We start from the raw sequence: 16,166 nt of genomic DNA, 5'->3' as shown, positions 1-16,166 counted from the left end.
AACAAAAAAAAATATATATATATATATATATATATATATATATATATATATATATATATAAATCTTACAAACCCTACAAAGAGTTTTGTTACAAACCTTACAAAGAGCTTTGTTAATTATTTGTGCACTTGTTCATTGACCTTGATCTAGTTTGACATTCTTTTTCGCGACTGAATCTTTTCAAGATTCATTAAGGAAGCAAAACCCTGATATTTTTTCATGAAATCTCATATTTACAAACCTAAACAAACGTATTACATTTCATCACATGTGAAATTACCAATCCAGATTGGATTTGTGTGCAGGGTGAACAAAGCCTGAATTCTACAATGCATTTTAAAACACTCCTAAATCAATTCTTAACTGAAACTCTGTGAATCATAAGTGAAACTGACTCACTGTCACCCCAAATTGTTGTTGGTTTTAGCTTTAGTCCATCATTATGCAAATGTGATGTCGTGGTGTGATACACTAAACAAGCTCCTATAGGGAGTGTACATGTGATGCAGGACTTGAGGTCAGTGCTGCAGGTGTGCGTACCTCTGCTTCATGCGCTGGTGCATCCTCCCGTGTTGCATACACTGCTCTTCCATCTCTTCACAACGACCTCGCAGTTTCTCAGCGCTCTCCTGCAGGTGCTCTTTCTCCAGAGACAACTGCTCCATCTCCGCTGTATACACACACATTCATGCTTAAGTTTTATAATCCACCTTTCGATAGTGTTAAATAAAGACAATTTAACTATAATAATGACTCTAATAACTCTTGCTTGGTCTGATAATAAATCATTTAGACCTACCAAAGCAGCCTACATAGCATAAACAAAACAGCATATTTTACTAAAACATATACACAATATGTAATTACTGGCAGTTATGAGCTGATCTAATATGTTTTAATATGATAAATTTATTATTTCCTCACATATGTAAATGCAGCATGTGTGAAGGCCTATCAGGAAGCAGCATAAACCATTTTTTGTCTTTGTATGTTTCAGGGTATATACAGGAATCATGGAGTTAAATTTAATACCTATTAAGACCTTTTTTAAGACTCTTTCCATACATTTTAAGACCTCATCGCCACTCCACGTTTTAACCGGTTACATCGGCGACACTTTAACTTACATTTACTATTTATTGATTGTAAGATCAGGTAAGAAGTAGCGCAATTACCATGTCCCAAATATAACAATTTTATTTCCATCCCTAAAATACGTATTTTACAGTCACTGTTATGCACATTTATCATAAACACAGCTCAAATGCTTCCTACTAGTGTGGCCCAAAACATTTAGCACAGTTTTATTACAGGTAGAATGCAAAATATTTCAGTACAAGCATTTCAACCAAATGTAATTTATGCAATATTTCAAACATTTAACTAGACCTGTCACGATAACAACTTTTTGTTGTGCAATATATTGCCCCAGAAATAATTGCGATAAGCGATATGATTGCCATTTTAAAGAACATTTTATGCCACTGAATATATAATCATAATGTATAAAATAATACAGCATAATAATGCAAGAAGGACTACACACTTCCAAATGACAACACATTTTTAATTTTTAAGAATATTTAGATCATGGAAATTAAGTATCAAAATATTAAGATACCTTAAAAAACTGAATATATAGTAAATAAACATTTTCTAACAAAAAGTGCAAAGTAAAAAGAGAAAAATGCACAAAGAACTTGTATGGAGATTTTTCCATCTACAGATTTTTCCCTGACCTTCTTTTCTCTGTAAATTAAAGGTGCACACTATTGATGAAAAACACAATCACTACTTAGCAGTCAGATGTCCGTATGCACAAAGGCACAGATCCCTAAACAAGGCCATATTTTCGGATGAAACTTTGTTTGTAGAAGCATTTTTTTTATTTGAACTAGCACCTCATGACTACACCACGTTAAGTCGGAGAAGCTGCAAATGACACAGCCGCAAGTGGAATGTAAAAAACACGGTGACATTAATGTTTAAGAAAATATAATGGGCGACATATTGCGTCACCAAAGATTATTGAGGTCATGAACATATATCGCGCGATAAGTCGATATATTGATTATTGCGACAGGCCTACCTTTAACACACTGGGGAAAATCAACCCATGGCAACAGTTTAAGAGCAGCCCAATTTCGTGGAAAAAAACAACAACAACCCTGCATCCAACACCAGCTGCAGAAGTCAGATTTAACTAATCACGGGACAAAAGTAAGGAGAGATAACTGACAAGATGTTGGAGGATTTGCTCCTCAACAGATCCCGAGCTCATTGACAAATATCTTTTATCGTAGGATGTGCTCCCTTTACACAGTGTGCGTGCGATCGCGAAATCGTGAACTACGACGGCGAGCGCTCATTCAAAGGGGATTTAAATACCTTACATATTGATAGCGGCGCCCTGATGCGCGAAAATTATATACAATATTAGAATGTTTGCGCGAGCGGATACAAAAATTCTGGGAGCGGATGGGAGCGTGCGGTAATGGTCAGAAATTCAGCGTGAGCGGGATCAATAAGCCCCACGCTATCACGCAGCGGCGCAGTCAATCAGTGAGCGCCGTAACAGATGACGTCAAATCTTGCGGGATTCCATAAATAAAATACACAGAATCCCACTATTCGACAAATATACATAATGAAAAGATGATACAAAATTTTGTAACTTGGAAAATGGCATTTAAGACTTTTTAAGGGCCTTAATTTTCTCTAAATTGATTTATCAACTTTTAATACTTTTTAAGACCCCGCGGACACCCTGTGTTTGTTTTTCCACTTTTGTCTCTCAACAGAGAGTAGAGAGAAGGAGGGTTGGGATCACTGGATGGGTCACAGCCAGATCTGAACTTGCATTAACCACTATGCCATGGCTCCAGCGACAGTTATTTAGGCAGAGACGAATGTGTGGCTCTTTCTTTAACAAGACTACACTCTCATTGCACCAGTAACACCTGAGCACTCTGCCATGAGGTAAAGCCCTGCCAAGTCAACTCAACTCCATTAGCACTGTAAACACCCTGCTCTCCGAAAGTTAAAGAGCCTACACGGAAGACATCAGCTCCAAAAAGCGGATCTTTGATTTAATGTGTAAACTTGTTTAATGTGCTCATATAAGTCAACAGACATCGTAATAGGTTGTGTTTGATCAAACTGTTAAAGATACAAGTAATTCAATACACCACCACAACTCGCTTGTATGTGCTGCATTAGACACGAGAGCAACATTCATCCGAGTCTTATGCAGAATGAACCTTGTCACCAGCGTGCTGCGTGCTCATCTGCCTATAGGTTTAAAACACAACACTGAACAGAAGGCCACACTGTCACCGGATATAAAACAACAGGACAGGGAGATCAGTAGAAGGAAATAAATCCTGTAATAAAGTGTGTGATATACACAGTCCATACACCATTCCTTTTCATGGATATTCACATGACTCTGTTTTAAATATCTGTTCCAAGGGAGTTATTTTTACCAAAAACAAAAACATTTCGTTCATTGAAAAAAAAAAATATCAAAAATAAATATCAAGATTTCAAAAATAATTACAATTTAAATTGAATAATGTAAAATTTTACTAAAAATAAATTTTCATCACTCTAAACCTAACTAAAATAATTAAATACGGCCCAAAAATTGTTTTATTAGAATTGGTTTATTAAAAATAGTTTGACTTTCACAAACCTGCCTGCATTGAAAATGTAAATGCTACTAGATAGCAATAATACTAGAATGTCAGTAGTTAACAATTAACATGCACCTGAACTTATTTATTATTTTTTAACATCAACATTTTAGGTTACATTTACTATAAATGTATAAGGGAAAAAAGTGCGTATTTTTGGTCACTATTTCTTTTTCTACATTTTAAAATCTTACTGTCTTTATAAATAATTAAGATAATAAAATTAATTTACCGTGCATCAATATTTCATAATTTATTTATTTATTCATTTTTTGGCAAATAGCCCTGTAATAAATGCAATAATGTATAGTTACAAAATATTATCGCGAAATAAACCCTGACAGGAGGCAATGTGAACATCATACCTTGTGTCGACTACCCATCATTGTTTATTTTAAGCTTTTATGTTGATTTCATTCACCTTGTTTGCACAAGTTATGCAAATACAGCTTTCTTCACCTTTTGTGCTTCACTTAAATAGTACTGTGGCATGACATATATTTTTAAAGATGCAAATATTCCATCCCAGCCAATATAAGGTCATAAAAACGGCATGTGTGATAGTTCTAAAAGTAAGAGAAATTAAAAAGTAAAGCATGTCAGACTGCCTGGCACTGTCAAAGATCCATGTGTGTGATTTCATCTGTCCACAGCAATACTAAAAACGCAGAAAATACAGTACGGTCACTAATACGTGGAGATGATTCACCGCATCCATCTTCCTCAGAGGTCTTTTTGAGTTCAGCATGCGGGCGGAAGGGGGAGGGTGAGCAGCAGTGGCCTGTACCTTCCCAAGCTGGGCTGACTGACCATGGCAGATTGCAAGCTGCGATGTGAGTAATGCGCTTTACACGGTTTTAACAGCTGACTACCCCAGAGGCCTGAGGTGAGAGGCACATGTGATGGGCAGAGAGCAAAGCCTGCGCGGAGGACAGGCTGGCGTGTGCCAGGGTACAGTGACAGCTCCCTTACTGGGGCACAGACTAGAGCAGTATGGCACGGAAAGGATGCCACGCTCTGGATAACACACCGCGAGTGGCTCCGCGCTGAATGTCGGACTCCGCGAAGATACACAATTCACAAAGCATCAACAAGATCAAACAGTTGAGAAGACGATGTCAAGCAATCTGCATTTCAAACATGGAAACTCGATTTCCACTGATCTCACTGCAAGGAATAGCACAGTTACAGTGAGCACTATGTTTAGTTCAGCTGTAGATATGCTAGACGTCAGAGTCATGAGCAAAGAAGCTCTGATATTTGAAACAGCACATACTGGTCTCAAGACAGCCAGGGTTCCCACATCTTTTGACCAAAAAATTTCCACTTATTTGTGCTGACTACTTCATTCGTTAGTGAACTTAGTCAGTCATGATTCACAAATAGCAATTTATAGTTGATTCAATATTTCACAGCTGAGCAAAACAAAAACAAGCAAGACTAACAATTTTAAACCTTGCAAATTTGCCATTTCCAGGTTTTCCATAACCATACAAACCTTGATCACAAGTGTAAATGTAGGTCTAATACCTGGCATGAACTTGATTGGGTTCAGTTTTTTAATTGTGTTTGAGTTTGTAATGAATGAAAAAATGAATACGGTATACATGATCTGAAAGTGCTTTGTACCTTCTGCTCTGGGCCAGTTCCTCCAGCTTAGTCCCGAGCGTCTGACACTCCTCCTTCAGTTTCCCGATCAGGCTGTTCTGAGCACTCGTAATGAATGAAAAAATGAATACGGTATACATGATCTGAAAGTGCCTTGTACCTTCTGCTCTGGGCCAGTTCCTCCAGCTTAGTCCCGAGCGTCTGACACTCCTCCTTCAGTTTCCCGATCAGGCTGTTCTGAGCACTTAGAAGAGCATCTGTTTCTCTGACTGTGAACAGATAAAGCTTTGACTCAATAACACTGCAAACACACAGATGTGCTAAAATATAGAAGACAGGTAGAGCAACACAAAGCAACAAACAAACAAATAATGTTCTTCCTGGGCCCAAAAGTTTGGGGTCATGTGTCAAAATCTGAAATTGAGATTTGAGATGATTCAAAGAGGTGATCTTGTGTTTTAATAGAGGAACATCTGACCATGTGTACAAAGAGTCATATGACCACTGTCACACATTTTATTATTTTATTATTGACTTAAAATATAATAGTGCAGAACCAGACATTTATTATTGATTTTACATCATAACGTTTCTTTGTTTGAAGTTGTTAAAAAAACAGTTTATTTCCAGATTTAAATGGGATTTTAAACTCTAGATTTTCAGGGATTTGGTCAGGTATCCCGCTTTATATTTTGTGTATATAGGCTATACATTAAGCTATTCTGTAAAAAGAAAGAGCAAAGGAGAACTAGACAGAATGCAGGAATGTAGTGGCAATGTGTATTGTAGTATTAATTAAATTTAGTTTTCATGAAGTTCAAAAAGTTCAGAAGCTGTTGAAAAGTTCACTAAAAGAATCCTACTGCGTCGCTGCGCTTTGAAACTAGCTGGGCATTTGCCGGCCACAGAGAAAACACCACACACAAACCAGGATAAAAGAAGCAAACTGGACTCTAAACAAACGGGGCAGAGTTAAAAAAAAAAATGTGGTAGCATCTAGAGGCGATTCTGTCTTAACTACTAAAATCAATTCGTTTAGAGTTAGAGAGACAGGACAAAAATAATTAGCTATCGAGAGTGGCCATTATATGCTTAGAAAGGGAAGTGGTCTGCGTTATTAAAGAACTAATTCCATAAGCCCAGAGAGCTTCCTGCTGAGCCTCTGATGCCATTTCTCTTTAGACAACATGTGTGCCGTGCAGCCGCGCCAGAAAGAAGCCCTTTGTTTTCTCTGCGCTTTGTTCTGGCAATCAGCATGCCTCAAGTTTCTGGAAACACAGGTAAATAAACTAAACTCGCCCATCCAGATGGTGCAACAGATGTGAGAGCAGCACTCTGAAATCAGCAGACAGTGGGCAGCTCTGCCCGCCTCCCCCCCATTTTTAAACGCTAACTAATACGTAGCGCCGAAGCTCTGGAGCGGCGAGCATCTGCTCCCTTTGGCCAGCCAAAGGTTACAGGTGTTCCTGATGCCGTCCCGCACAGTGTGGCTCACACCCGGAGCTTGTGGGGGTGAGGCAGGCGGAAGGGCGGGTGAGGCGGTTGTTCTGGCAAGGGGCAGCGCACCGGCGAACACCCACCACTCCTCTCGTGCTGCGCCTCCATTTGCTGGAGCGTCTGTGTCAGCTCACGTTCGTGCCGCTGTGCCTGGAAGGTCAGAGCGGCCATGTCCTCTCCACAGCAGCGCTCTACCGCCTCCTTCTCCTGCCTGCAGAGAGAGAGAGAGAGGAAAAAATGAGAGCGATACACATGTAGATCAGTGATATACATGAAGATCTGGCAAGATTCAACAGTAAAGTGTGCGATTTCTGTGCCACTAGCATCACATTCATTTTGCATCAACTGCAAAATGAATGTGTTCAAACAGGTTTCCTGATCACTCCCTCTGTCATTGGTCAGGCAATCAGACAGCCCTGCCCCAAATTTATGGTACTGGTTGAGCCAGTGCTGCTGTACCGGGCTGGATCAGGCTGCTCATACAAACAGAACAATGCTTTGATTTTAAAGGGTTAGTTCACCCAAAAATGAAAATTTTGTCATTAATTACTCATCGTTATGTCATTCTTCATCGGAACACAAATTAAAGGGGTGGTTCATTGCGATTTCCCTTTTTTAATGTTAGTTAGTGTGTAATGTTGCTGTTTGAGCATAAACAATATCTGCAAAGTTACAAAGCTGAAAGTTCATTGCAAACGGAGATATCGTCTTTTAAAATTCTGGCAGTTTAATGGCAACAAAAACGGCTGGTAGGGACTACAACAAGTTACTTCCCTGGTTCGTGACATCACAAACCCAGATAAACCCCGCCCCCCGGGAAAAGGCAACAAAGGGGGTGAGGCCTGCGCTGCTTTAGAGAAGAGGAAGAGAAAACTAGAGGTGCATGTAAAAATCAATTCATATATGAATCGCGATTCTGTCTTCTAACGATTCTAATGGATTCCGTTTCAAAATCAATGTTCTAAAGCAACGGTTCTTAATCCTGTTCCACACATCCCCCTGCTCTGCACACACTCTGCATCTCTCTCTCTCTCTCTCACTCAGCTCAGCTCCAGCAATGAACTGTTACAATTATACACTTACTTTCACATAGAAGCATGAGTTTCTCATGAGATGCGTTATACATGGACGCACGCGTGTGCAGTTGCCATCCTGTATTTAAAGCTTTAATCAGGATAAAACCATATATTAAAAGCTAACAGAAGCAGTAGCATTTACAAATAACAGCGTATCTAAAAGTATGTGAGGACAACAACAAACAAAAAAACATTGACAACCTATTTCTGAGGGCGGGGCTTCATAAAAGAAGGAAATGATCAGCGCGTTTCTCAGAGAAGGGACAGAGCGGTGTGGAATAAAGGTCAATTATGTGAAAAAAACCCGAAGCATTAACACATGTTAGACTGCATAAACACAATCAAGCCTAGAAAAAAAAACACTGAACTAGGGCTGTGCAATTAATCGAATTTCGATTTCGGCCTCCAACGATTATGGAAATACAATAATCGAGATAAAACGATTATTGCGCCCCATTCTGCCCCCATTCCAGCGCTGAGCTTTCGTTCCTCCATAAAAGCCCAATTTCACGTGCAAATCAGTAAAATCATGTAATGTGACTTTTGCAAAATGGGACGTGCTTGATTTATAGAAGTATATTTATTCATGCTTTTAAAAGCGTGAAAGACAACTTGCGCTGCTCCTCGGGAAGATATATGCGCTCAGAGATGGAACAGAACACGGACATGTAAAGTCATCTTTTAGCTCAAGGTGCGCGCCTAAATGGTCAAATACACGCAAAAAATGTGTTAAAATGCGGTGCTTAGTGATTATTCATGTATACCTTCCTCGGTCATGTAATAAATTAACGTAAAGTGTTCAGAATGAAAATACACGTAAAAAGGTGGATCAGTGCGGCTCTTAAAAGTGACAGTGGGCTATTTTCCTGCTTGCGACGGTGTGCTTAATATTAATCAAACAACAAAAGACAAAGACAAGATCACCCACTGCTCTTGAGTGAAGGACTTTTGTAGCTTTAATAAGAAACAAAAAAGTTTAATTATTACAGTGAAGACTATGCTGTTTTATTTTACATTTGATTATTCATTTCTGTAGTAGGTAGTAAACTGCTTGAGACTTGCATAAAAAAACATTAAAGCACAGTTGGTTTCATTTGTATCTTTTTATTCTATTGTATTTGTCCTTTGCTTTTTTATTACTGACACTTTAATTATTTTCAGTAATTTTGAGGACTTTTTGTTTGTTTGTTTGAAATTCCGCTGGTCTCTACAATGTAGATGTCATCGCAACTTTATTTACAGGAAATATATATTTTATATGTATCACTATCTTTAAATAAATCACTCGTATAAAGTTTTGGTCATATGGCCCCCTCATGTGACCCCTCATTACAATATTGACCAAAATAATCGTGATTATGATTTTTGACATAATCGAGCAGCCCTACACGGAACCACCCCTTTAAGATATTTTTGATGAAATCCGAAAGCTTTCTGAGATATTCTGAAGAATGTTTTCTCACCAACCAGGGTTAGGGTTTAAAATATATTTAAAATAGCTTCTTTTGTGTTCTGCAGAAGAATGAATGCATACAAGTTTGGAATGACATGAGATTGAGTAAATGATGACAGAATATTCATTTTGGGATGAATTGTCTTTTGTGTCATAGCTACACGGACGAATCAAAAAACAGGACCAGAATTAACTTACTAGGGTCCAAAATTAACACTCGCCGAGCACCAAATGAGAGTAAAAGTTGGCGAGTATATAAAATGTTAGCCTACTGGCCATTTGGCTGGTGACTTTATTAGGAATTGCAACATAATGCATGGGAAGATAATCTTGAGCCTCACTGGTATTTTATCTGTCTAATAATGATGAACGTGTTTGTGTTAATATACACAGAGTCTCTCTTCTCTGATCTTTCCAAATGTGGAGCTGCTGTCTGCTAGTAATTAGGTAAGGCTGTTAAGTGACATTCCCAAAATAAAATCTTATATGGTTGGATTTTTTTCTCCAGAGCTCCATTTGGCAACACATTTAAAGAATATTCCTCATTTTAAGCCATCAACATGTGTCTGAATGTAGAGGTCTGCGCGGGACTGTTTTTTAGTCCCGCTCCTGCAAGGTTCTATTCCGCACCCACCCGCTCACCCTATATATTCACACTTTGTTCACCCCCTGTCTGCTTAGAATAATTTTCTTCCCGACCCGGCCGTTCCCACTAAATTTAGATCACGTTTCCAGAATCTCACATTTAAATTTCCGCTAGTGAAAGAAAGAGAGATAGGCTGACAAATAAAAGTGTAGTCTGCACAAAATTGTATGCTATTTTATTCGTCTTGTCAAGAGTCTTGAATTGATTGACTTTGACTTGAATTTATATGAATTACCTTAAGACACAAAATTTGTTTAATATTTTATGCAACAATAGGAAAAAAGTTTTAGAGAAAATAAAAATGTTGTACAAAAAATTTTTATTTCTTATTTTTATTCGTCATGTCAGGATACAATTCGTTTAACATTGACAACACAATAGGGAAAAAGTGTTGCAGAAAGAAAAAAAATTTAAAATGTAGGTTGTACAAAAATAGCCTATTAGCTATTTTTATTCGTATTTTTATATGACATCTTTCATTTAAAATTATAGGCTAAGCAAAATATAAACAAACCCGAGTTGAACGTCCTTCAAGGACAGTGCATCCACACTTTGCTCCATCCTTACTCTGTCACTCATCAACAACCTGCCTGTTCTGTCTGAGGCCGTATATTTACCACAGGTACAGCCTGCTCTGAGCATCGTTATGCACATGCTGCGCACAGACCACGCAAATAAAACGCGTGACGTTTAAAGCATGCATGCAGCGTGTGCATAACAGTCCTGAGCGCAAGCTGTACTGGTGGTCATCAATAAGAATAAAGCGCAGATATGCTGTTCTAAATGGACGTCGGGAATGGGATAATGTTAGACCGCCCGCTCCCGTTCAAAGTACACCAGTTACCGACCGCTACCGCGTTTTATTCGGGAATTTAATCCCGCGGCACAAAAAATCCGGTCGGTGAATGCAGACCTCTATCTGAATGTTTTTATGAGAAGTAGGCCTAGCATATATCACATAGAGCATATGGGTAACGTATCATGCTGCTAGTGTCAAAAAGAACTTCATTATTTGCCACAAATATGTTAGGGAACAAAAAGCTATTTCATTGCCATGGCAGCAAAAAATATATTTTTTTAAATGAAAAATGATGTACGTTTGTACAGTCGGTAAGAAACATTTAAAGCTGATAAATTTACTCAGTTCGCCCGGTATTGGCAGGTGTGACAACAAGGTTATTTTGAATCTAACGTATAGAATATACATTATACATCAACACATCTCTTGTCGCTCTAACATATTCACACCCCATGTATCACTTCATTTATGGCACCCTCCTTTATTTTACTGTTGATTTCACTCACCTGTGCTACGCAATTCCTGGAATGCTCTGGCAGTATTGTAAACCATTCCACAGATATGCAAATAAAGCTTTGTTGACTCTCAGACATAAAGAGAAAGTGAAAGAGAAATGTGCAACATACTACACAATGATTTCTGAGATGCAACATCGATCAGTAGATCTACGTTAAAGCACCTCAAAGGTGCAAACAAAGGCACATATTCTTTACTCAGCCGTCAGGTTGAAGAGCATCAAGTTAATGATCAGCACAAACAAAATAACTAGTCTACACTACAAAAGAGCAGACATAATGCAGGCCAAAGAAATCAAGACAAGAAGAAGAAGAAGTGAACTTTGTTTACCGCCAGCTTCTGCTTTCTTCTTCAAGAAGCGCAAAACCCCCTCAAGGTCAGAGGCAAAACGAACTGCAGACGCCACCAATTTACAAACAACCCCCTCCCTTTCTATAAGACACCCCTATCAACAAACCAACTAATCACGATAATCATTTTTTTCTTATGTATCTGTAGAGAATCTGTTGTGATTTGAAAATGCACACAGAGGAAGCCGAGATGTGTTCACATATGCTGAATAAATATCCACGTTTTCAGATTAGGTCAAGAAATCGCAGAAAAAATACAGAAAAAAATATTGGATTTTTAAATAGCTTTTGTGAAAAAATAGCTTTGACCAAACGTATAGCTCATTCAAAAATAAAAAAAATATTGTCATCATAAATTCACCCTCATGTCATTCCAAACCTGTTTGACTTTCTCATCCAATTCTTTCTCACATGGAACTCAAAAAGAGAAGTTTAGCAGAATGTCCAAGCTGCTCTTTTTCATACAATGAAAGTGAATGGTGACCAAAGCTACCAAGAAAGATTTTTTAGTGGAAAACATTAACAATTGATGACACCGATGAGTAGATGATGACAGACGTTTAATTTTTGAGGGAACTATTCCTTTAAACCGTCCTAGTATGAACTAAACCTTAAAAATATTTAAGAGGGATCTGTAATGTGCATTCTGGGACAAAATGCACAAACTGGACAGAAATGAAACGCAAAGATGAGAAGGAGGAAGAGAGGAAGACACAGCGCTATCCCTGGGTGAAACAGCCTGTGATAGCGCTGTTGAGGCTCGTGCTCGAAGCGCATGACGCATTTCCACAGCTCGGGTTGACCTGCAGGGGCTTGTGCCAGACCCCCCACTCGTGTTACCTCACACAGGAGGCCCAACTAAACCGTGCTGCCTTCATCGTCCCTCCATCAGACACCAAATATGCTCTCCAAAAGCCCAACGTGCCCATGCTTAGAAATCAAACCCGCCACAAAAAGCACATGGCCGGCGCGGAGCATAACAAACAGCGCTTTTAACCCAACAGGGTGTCGGGCTGCCGGGTCTTAGGGTTGTGCCCATCTCTTCCGCTCCCGTTTCATGGCAGGTTTATGTGGGAGGATGCCCGCTTTGTGATAGACTCCTTATGCCATCTGGAGAGTGGAGTAGATGGGGAGAGAGAAAAGAGGGGAGACGTATAGAGAAAGCCATGATGATATGGGCCTTTAAACTGTGTGTTTTAATATAAATTTACTGATAATGCTTTTTGGACCAAACAAATGGACTACACAAAAACAATTAATGCATTCTGGCGAAACAGAGCAAAGACACTTGATTAAACCTACTCCAAAACTGAGAAGAAATTCATATACAGCTGAGACAGTGAGCAAAGCACATTAAAATACACCTCCAAACATGTGGGCACCATTAATCAGAAATCAGCACTCTGGCCCCAGCTACTGCTAATATGGAACCTATTGGAATAATGATAGATGGAAGTCTATTATTGAAATTGCACTTGTGGTGACCAAGAAAAAAGTGTCATGGAGACTTCGAAAAAGAGGAGGAGAAGGAGAACAACCCAGCTTCCAGAAACAGTAAGTAGGGCACTTTCTCTGGGCAGAGTTGGCCCAAGTGAGAACAGTTGCACCCGACAGATTTGCTCCCACTTTGCCTGGGGACTGGCAACATTCTGTCCTGCACCATCATGACACAGAGCTGGGCCAAGGCACTGGAGACGTTCTCAAGACACACGACATATAGTTTTAGTAGGACTGGGAGTTTAACGTTGAACAATGAAATCTTATCTTGAGATCTTGAACATGATAAAGCTTTGAAATTGAAGCTGGTATAAATATTTGCTCTCATAACAGGTTGATTTGCAAATGATGATTCTTCACTGAAATATAAGATGAAGAATGCATCACATACACTACCATTTAAAAGTCTGTGGTCTGTAAAATTTTTATGTTTTGATGTTTCTTATATAACTCTTAATATAGTTAAGTTTAATATATTTTAAAATGTAATTTATTCCTGTGATGGCAAAGCTGAATGTTCAGCAGCAATTACTCCAGTCTTCAGTGTCACATGATCCTTCAGAAATCATTCTAATATGCTGATTTAGTGCTCTTCTTATTAATGGTGAAAATAGCTGAGTTGCTTAATAATTTTATTGGAATGGTGTAATGTCTTTTTCCAGGATTCTTAGAGATAGAAAGTAAAAAACAGCATTTGTTTTAAATAGAAATCTTGTGTAACATTATAAATGTCTTTACTATCACCTTTGAACAATCAGCAATGACCTGCTGAACAAAAGAGTTACTTAAAAATAAATATATAAATAAATAAATAAAATAAAAACAATGGACACTTTTCAACACTGGAGTATATAAATTGAATAACTTAAATCAGAAAAATATGAATGATTCATGGTACACAATTAATATGAACTGGACTGTTATGACAAAAAAGTAATGTTCCTGAGTTATGCATTCATTTCTTTATATTAGGTATTAATATAGTAATGATAATTGATACTTAAATTCTGGAATCACATTGAATTTTCATCACAGGAATTATTTATTACACATCAAGTAGCTGTAATAGTGACATGCCATAGCTGCCTAACATTTCCATAAAATATGAAGATTTCATTAATTTAGCAATGTCAGTATTACAGTCATTTTAACTGTCAATGCTCATCATTAAAAGAAAAGTATGTGCCATGTTTGGAGATATTTTCCCCTCTGTGCAAATTGCATGCAATGTTTCAAACATATGCATTCTGTTGGCAAATGCTGCTAGCTGTAGCGGCAGTATTCAGAACGAGAGTGTGTGTTCTCTTGTGTACACTACATTGTCCTCTTAGGGGCTTGTAAATAAATGACACATATGTAATTGCCTTGAACTTTGTTACACTGTTAAATAATGGAGCAAACTGCTGGCAATGAGTTGAGGGCTTGCTTGGTTGAGGGGCATAGCCTCTGGCATTGCATCTGGTCTTATAGGCCAGTGGAGAAACATAATGCATGGACAAGGGGGGGGGGGTCACTGCTGATCGATGCAAACATTACACAAACACACAGAGTTTGATATTCATATTCTACATGCTGTTCAATAACTGGTTCTTTAATACTTCATACCTTTATTCTAGAGTGAATCTTTAATTTTTAACTTAATGGCTGGTGCAGTAAAATATGATATGACAGTCACTGAGAGATTAATTCATTTGTTTATAAAATAATAATGTTTAGAAAACTGGAAAGTAATTTTGTTTTCCCATAGCTAAGAAAATTAAGTTTTGAGAATAAAAGACAAACTACAATAACCAGATTTCAACTTGGTATCACTTGATATCTAATGGACCAACTTCTTCTGGACCAGTTAAGCTTGTTACATCGCTATACCGCGTGACCCTGGTTCACAAAGTCTGCAATGTTGTCTCTAAGACATTGAGAATAACATAAGACAAAAGCCCTCTTCTTGCCCTCTGCCGTGTGAAGTGGAGGAGGAGCCGGAGGCCAGCAGCCCTGCCGGCGAGGCGTGAAGACGTGGCAAGGTCTCATCCCAGGCCAACGGGCACACCACTGTCAACATCATGACACTCACTGGGCGGCTCGCCGGCACTCTCCCGCCTGGCCGGCAGCGGTCCCAGCTGCCCCATCCGTTACTGTCTGATTAGTTCTGCTAAGCAGCCCCTCCCCTCCATGCCCCATCGCCATCTGCTCCCCCAACAAAATGGCAGCCGCCCAGCACCGTGCACACCGCCCCGCTACCTGCCAGTGCCCGCACTCAACCCAAAGCGCTAACACGGCTTCTCGTGGCTGGTGGCGGCCCCCATTTCGTTCGCTACTACTTCTGAAAAGGGGCGGCGGGCTACAATCTTTTATTTGCTGTCGGATGGTACATGCGCTTCCCGCAGACTTAGTTTGCAGCAGTTTGGTGGCACGGCAGACTTTGCTCACCGCGGCAGCCTCCCTCTGGCGTGGGGCTGCATCTGCTTGCTCTTTTATTCATTTTCCGATTCTCTACCTTTCAGGGGATTGTCATCCTCCACGCGTTCTCACGCGGCAGAGGGAAAGCAGAGAAGCGTGTAAAGTTTAATGGAATTCTGGGGGTGGGATGAACAACTTTTTAATGCCAACGCTGCAGTTGGTCTCACAGTTCTTGTCGGCCAGTCACAAGAACTTACGAGAACTTAGCAAGAGGACGAGTCAATGACGCACACCCACAACCAGACAAGTTGTGTTGAATACTTGGGTCAATGACATACAAAATTACCCAAGGTTCAGAAAATCTAGTTTAAATCATATGTTCCAAGTTCTTAGTAATGTTCTCATTGTATCCATGCTGGTTGCATATGGTTTTAAAAAAGTTTCAATTTAATGACTTAATAATAAATAAATATTAATAGATTTAATAAAAATGTAACATGTTATGCCATCGAGTAAAAAAAAGTTTTCCTTACTTCAATACATGTGTGTATACAAATCTTAATCATTATTTTAAAGATTAATAGCTATCTATCTGTCTATATATATATATATAATTTTTTTTTTTTTTTTTT

At 38.9% G+C, this 16,166-nt stretch overlaps 1 protein-coding gene across 1 annotated transcript in view; it reads right to left on the bottom strand.

Moving 5' to 3' along the window:
- The window catches only part of LOC107587841 (serologically defined colon cancer antigen 8 homolog), a 45,033-nt gene that overhangs the window by 15,844 nt on the left and 13,023 nt on the right, over positions 1-16,166 (bottom strand). The window contains exons 14-16 of the mRNA XM_016275801.1: positions 6,884-7,011; positions 5,457-5,572; positions 541-665 (exon numbers count right to left, since the gene is read on the bottom strand). Of these exons, the coding sequence (XP_016131287.1) occupies positions 541-665; positions 5,457-5,572; positions 6,884-7,011 (369 nt within the window). The remainder of the gene's footprint in view (positions 1-540; positions 666-5,456; positions 5,573-6,883; positions 7,012-16,166) is intronic.

The sequence above is a fragment of the Sinocyclocheilus grahami genome, unplaced genomic scaffold, assembly GCF_001515645.1.
Source record: "Sinocyclocheilus grahami isolate Dianchi unplaced genomic scaffold, SAMN03320097.WGS_v1.1 scaffold96.1, whole genome shotgun sequence".
Lineage (NCBI taxonomy): Eukaryota > Metazoa > Chordata > Actinopteri > Cypriniformes > Cyprinidae > Sinocyclocheilus > Sinocyclocheilus grahami.
Note: the sequence above shows the minus strand (reverse complement) of the source record. Positions and strands in the feature narration are given on the sequence as shown.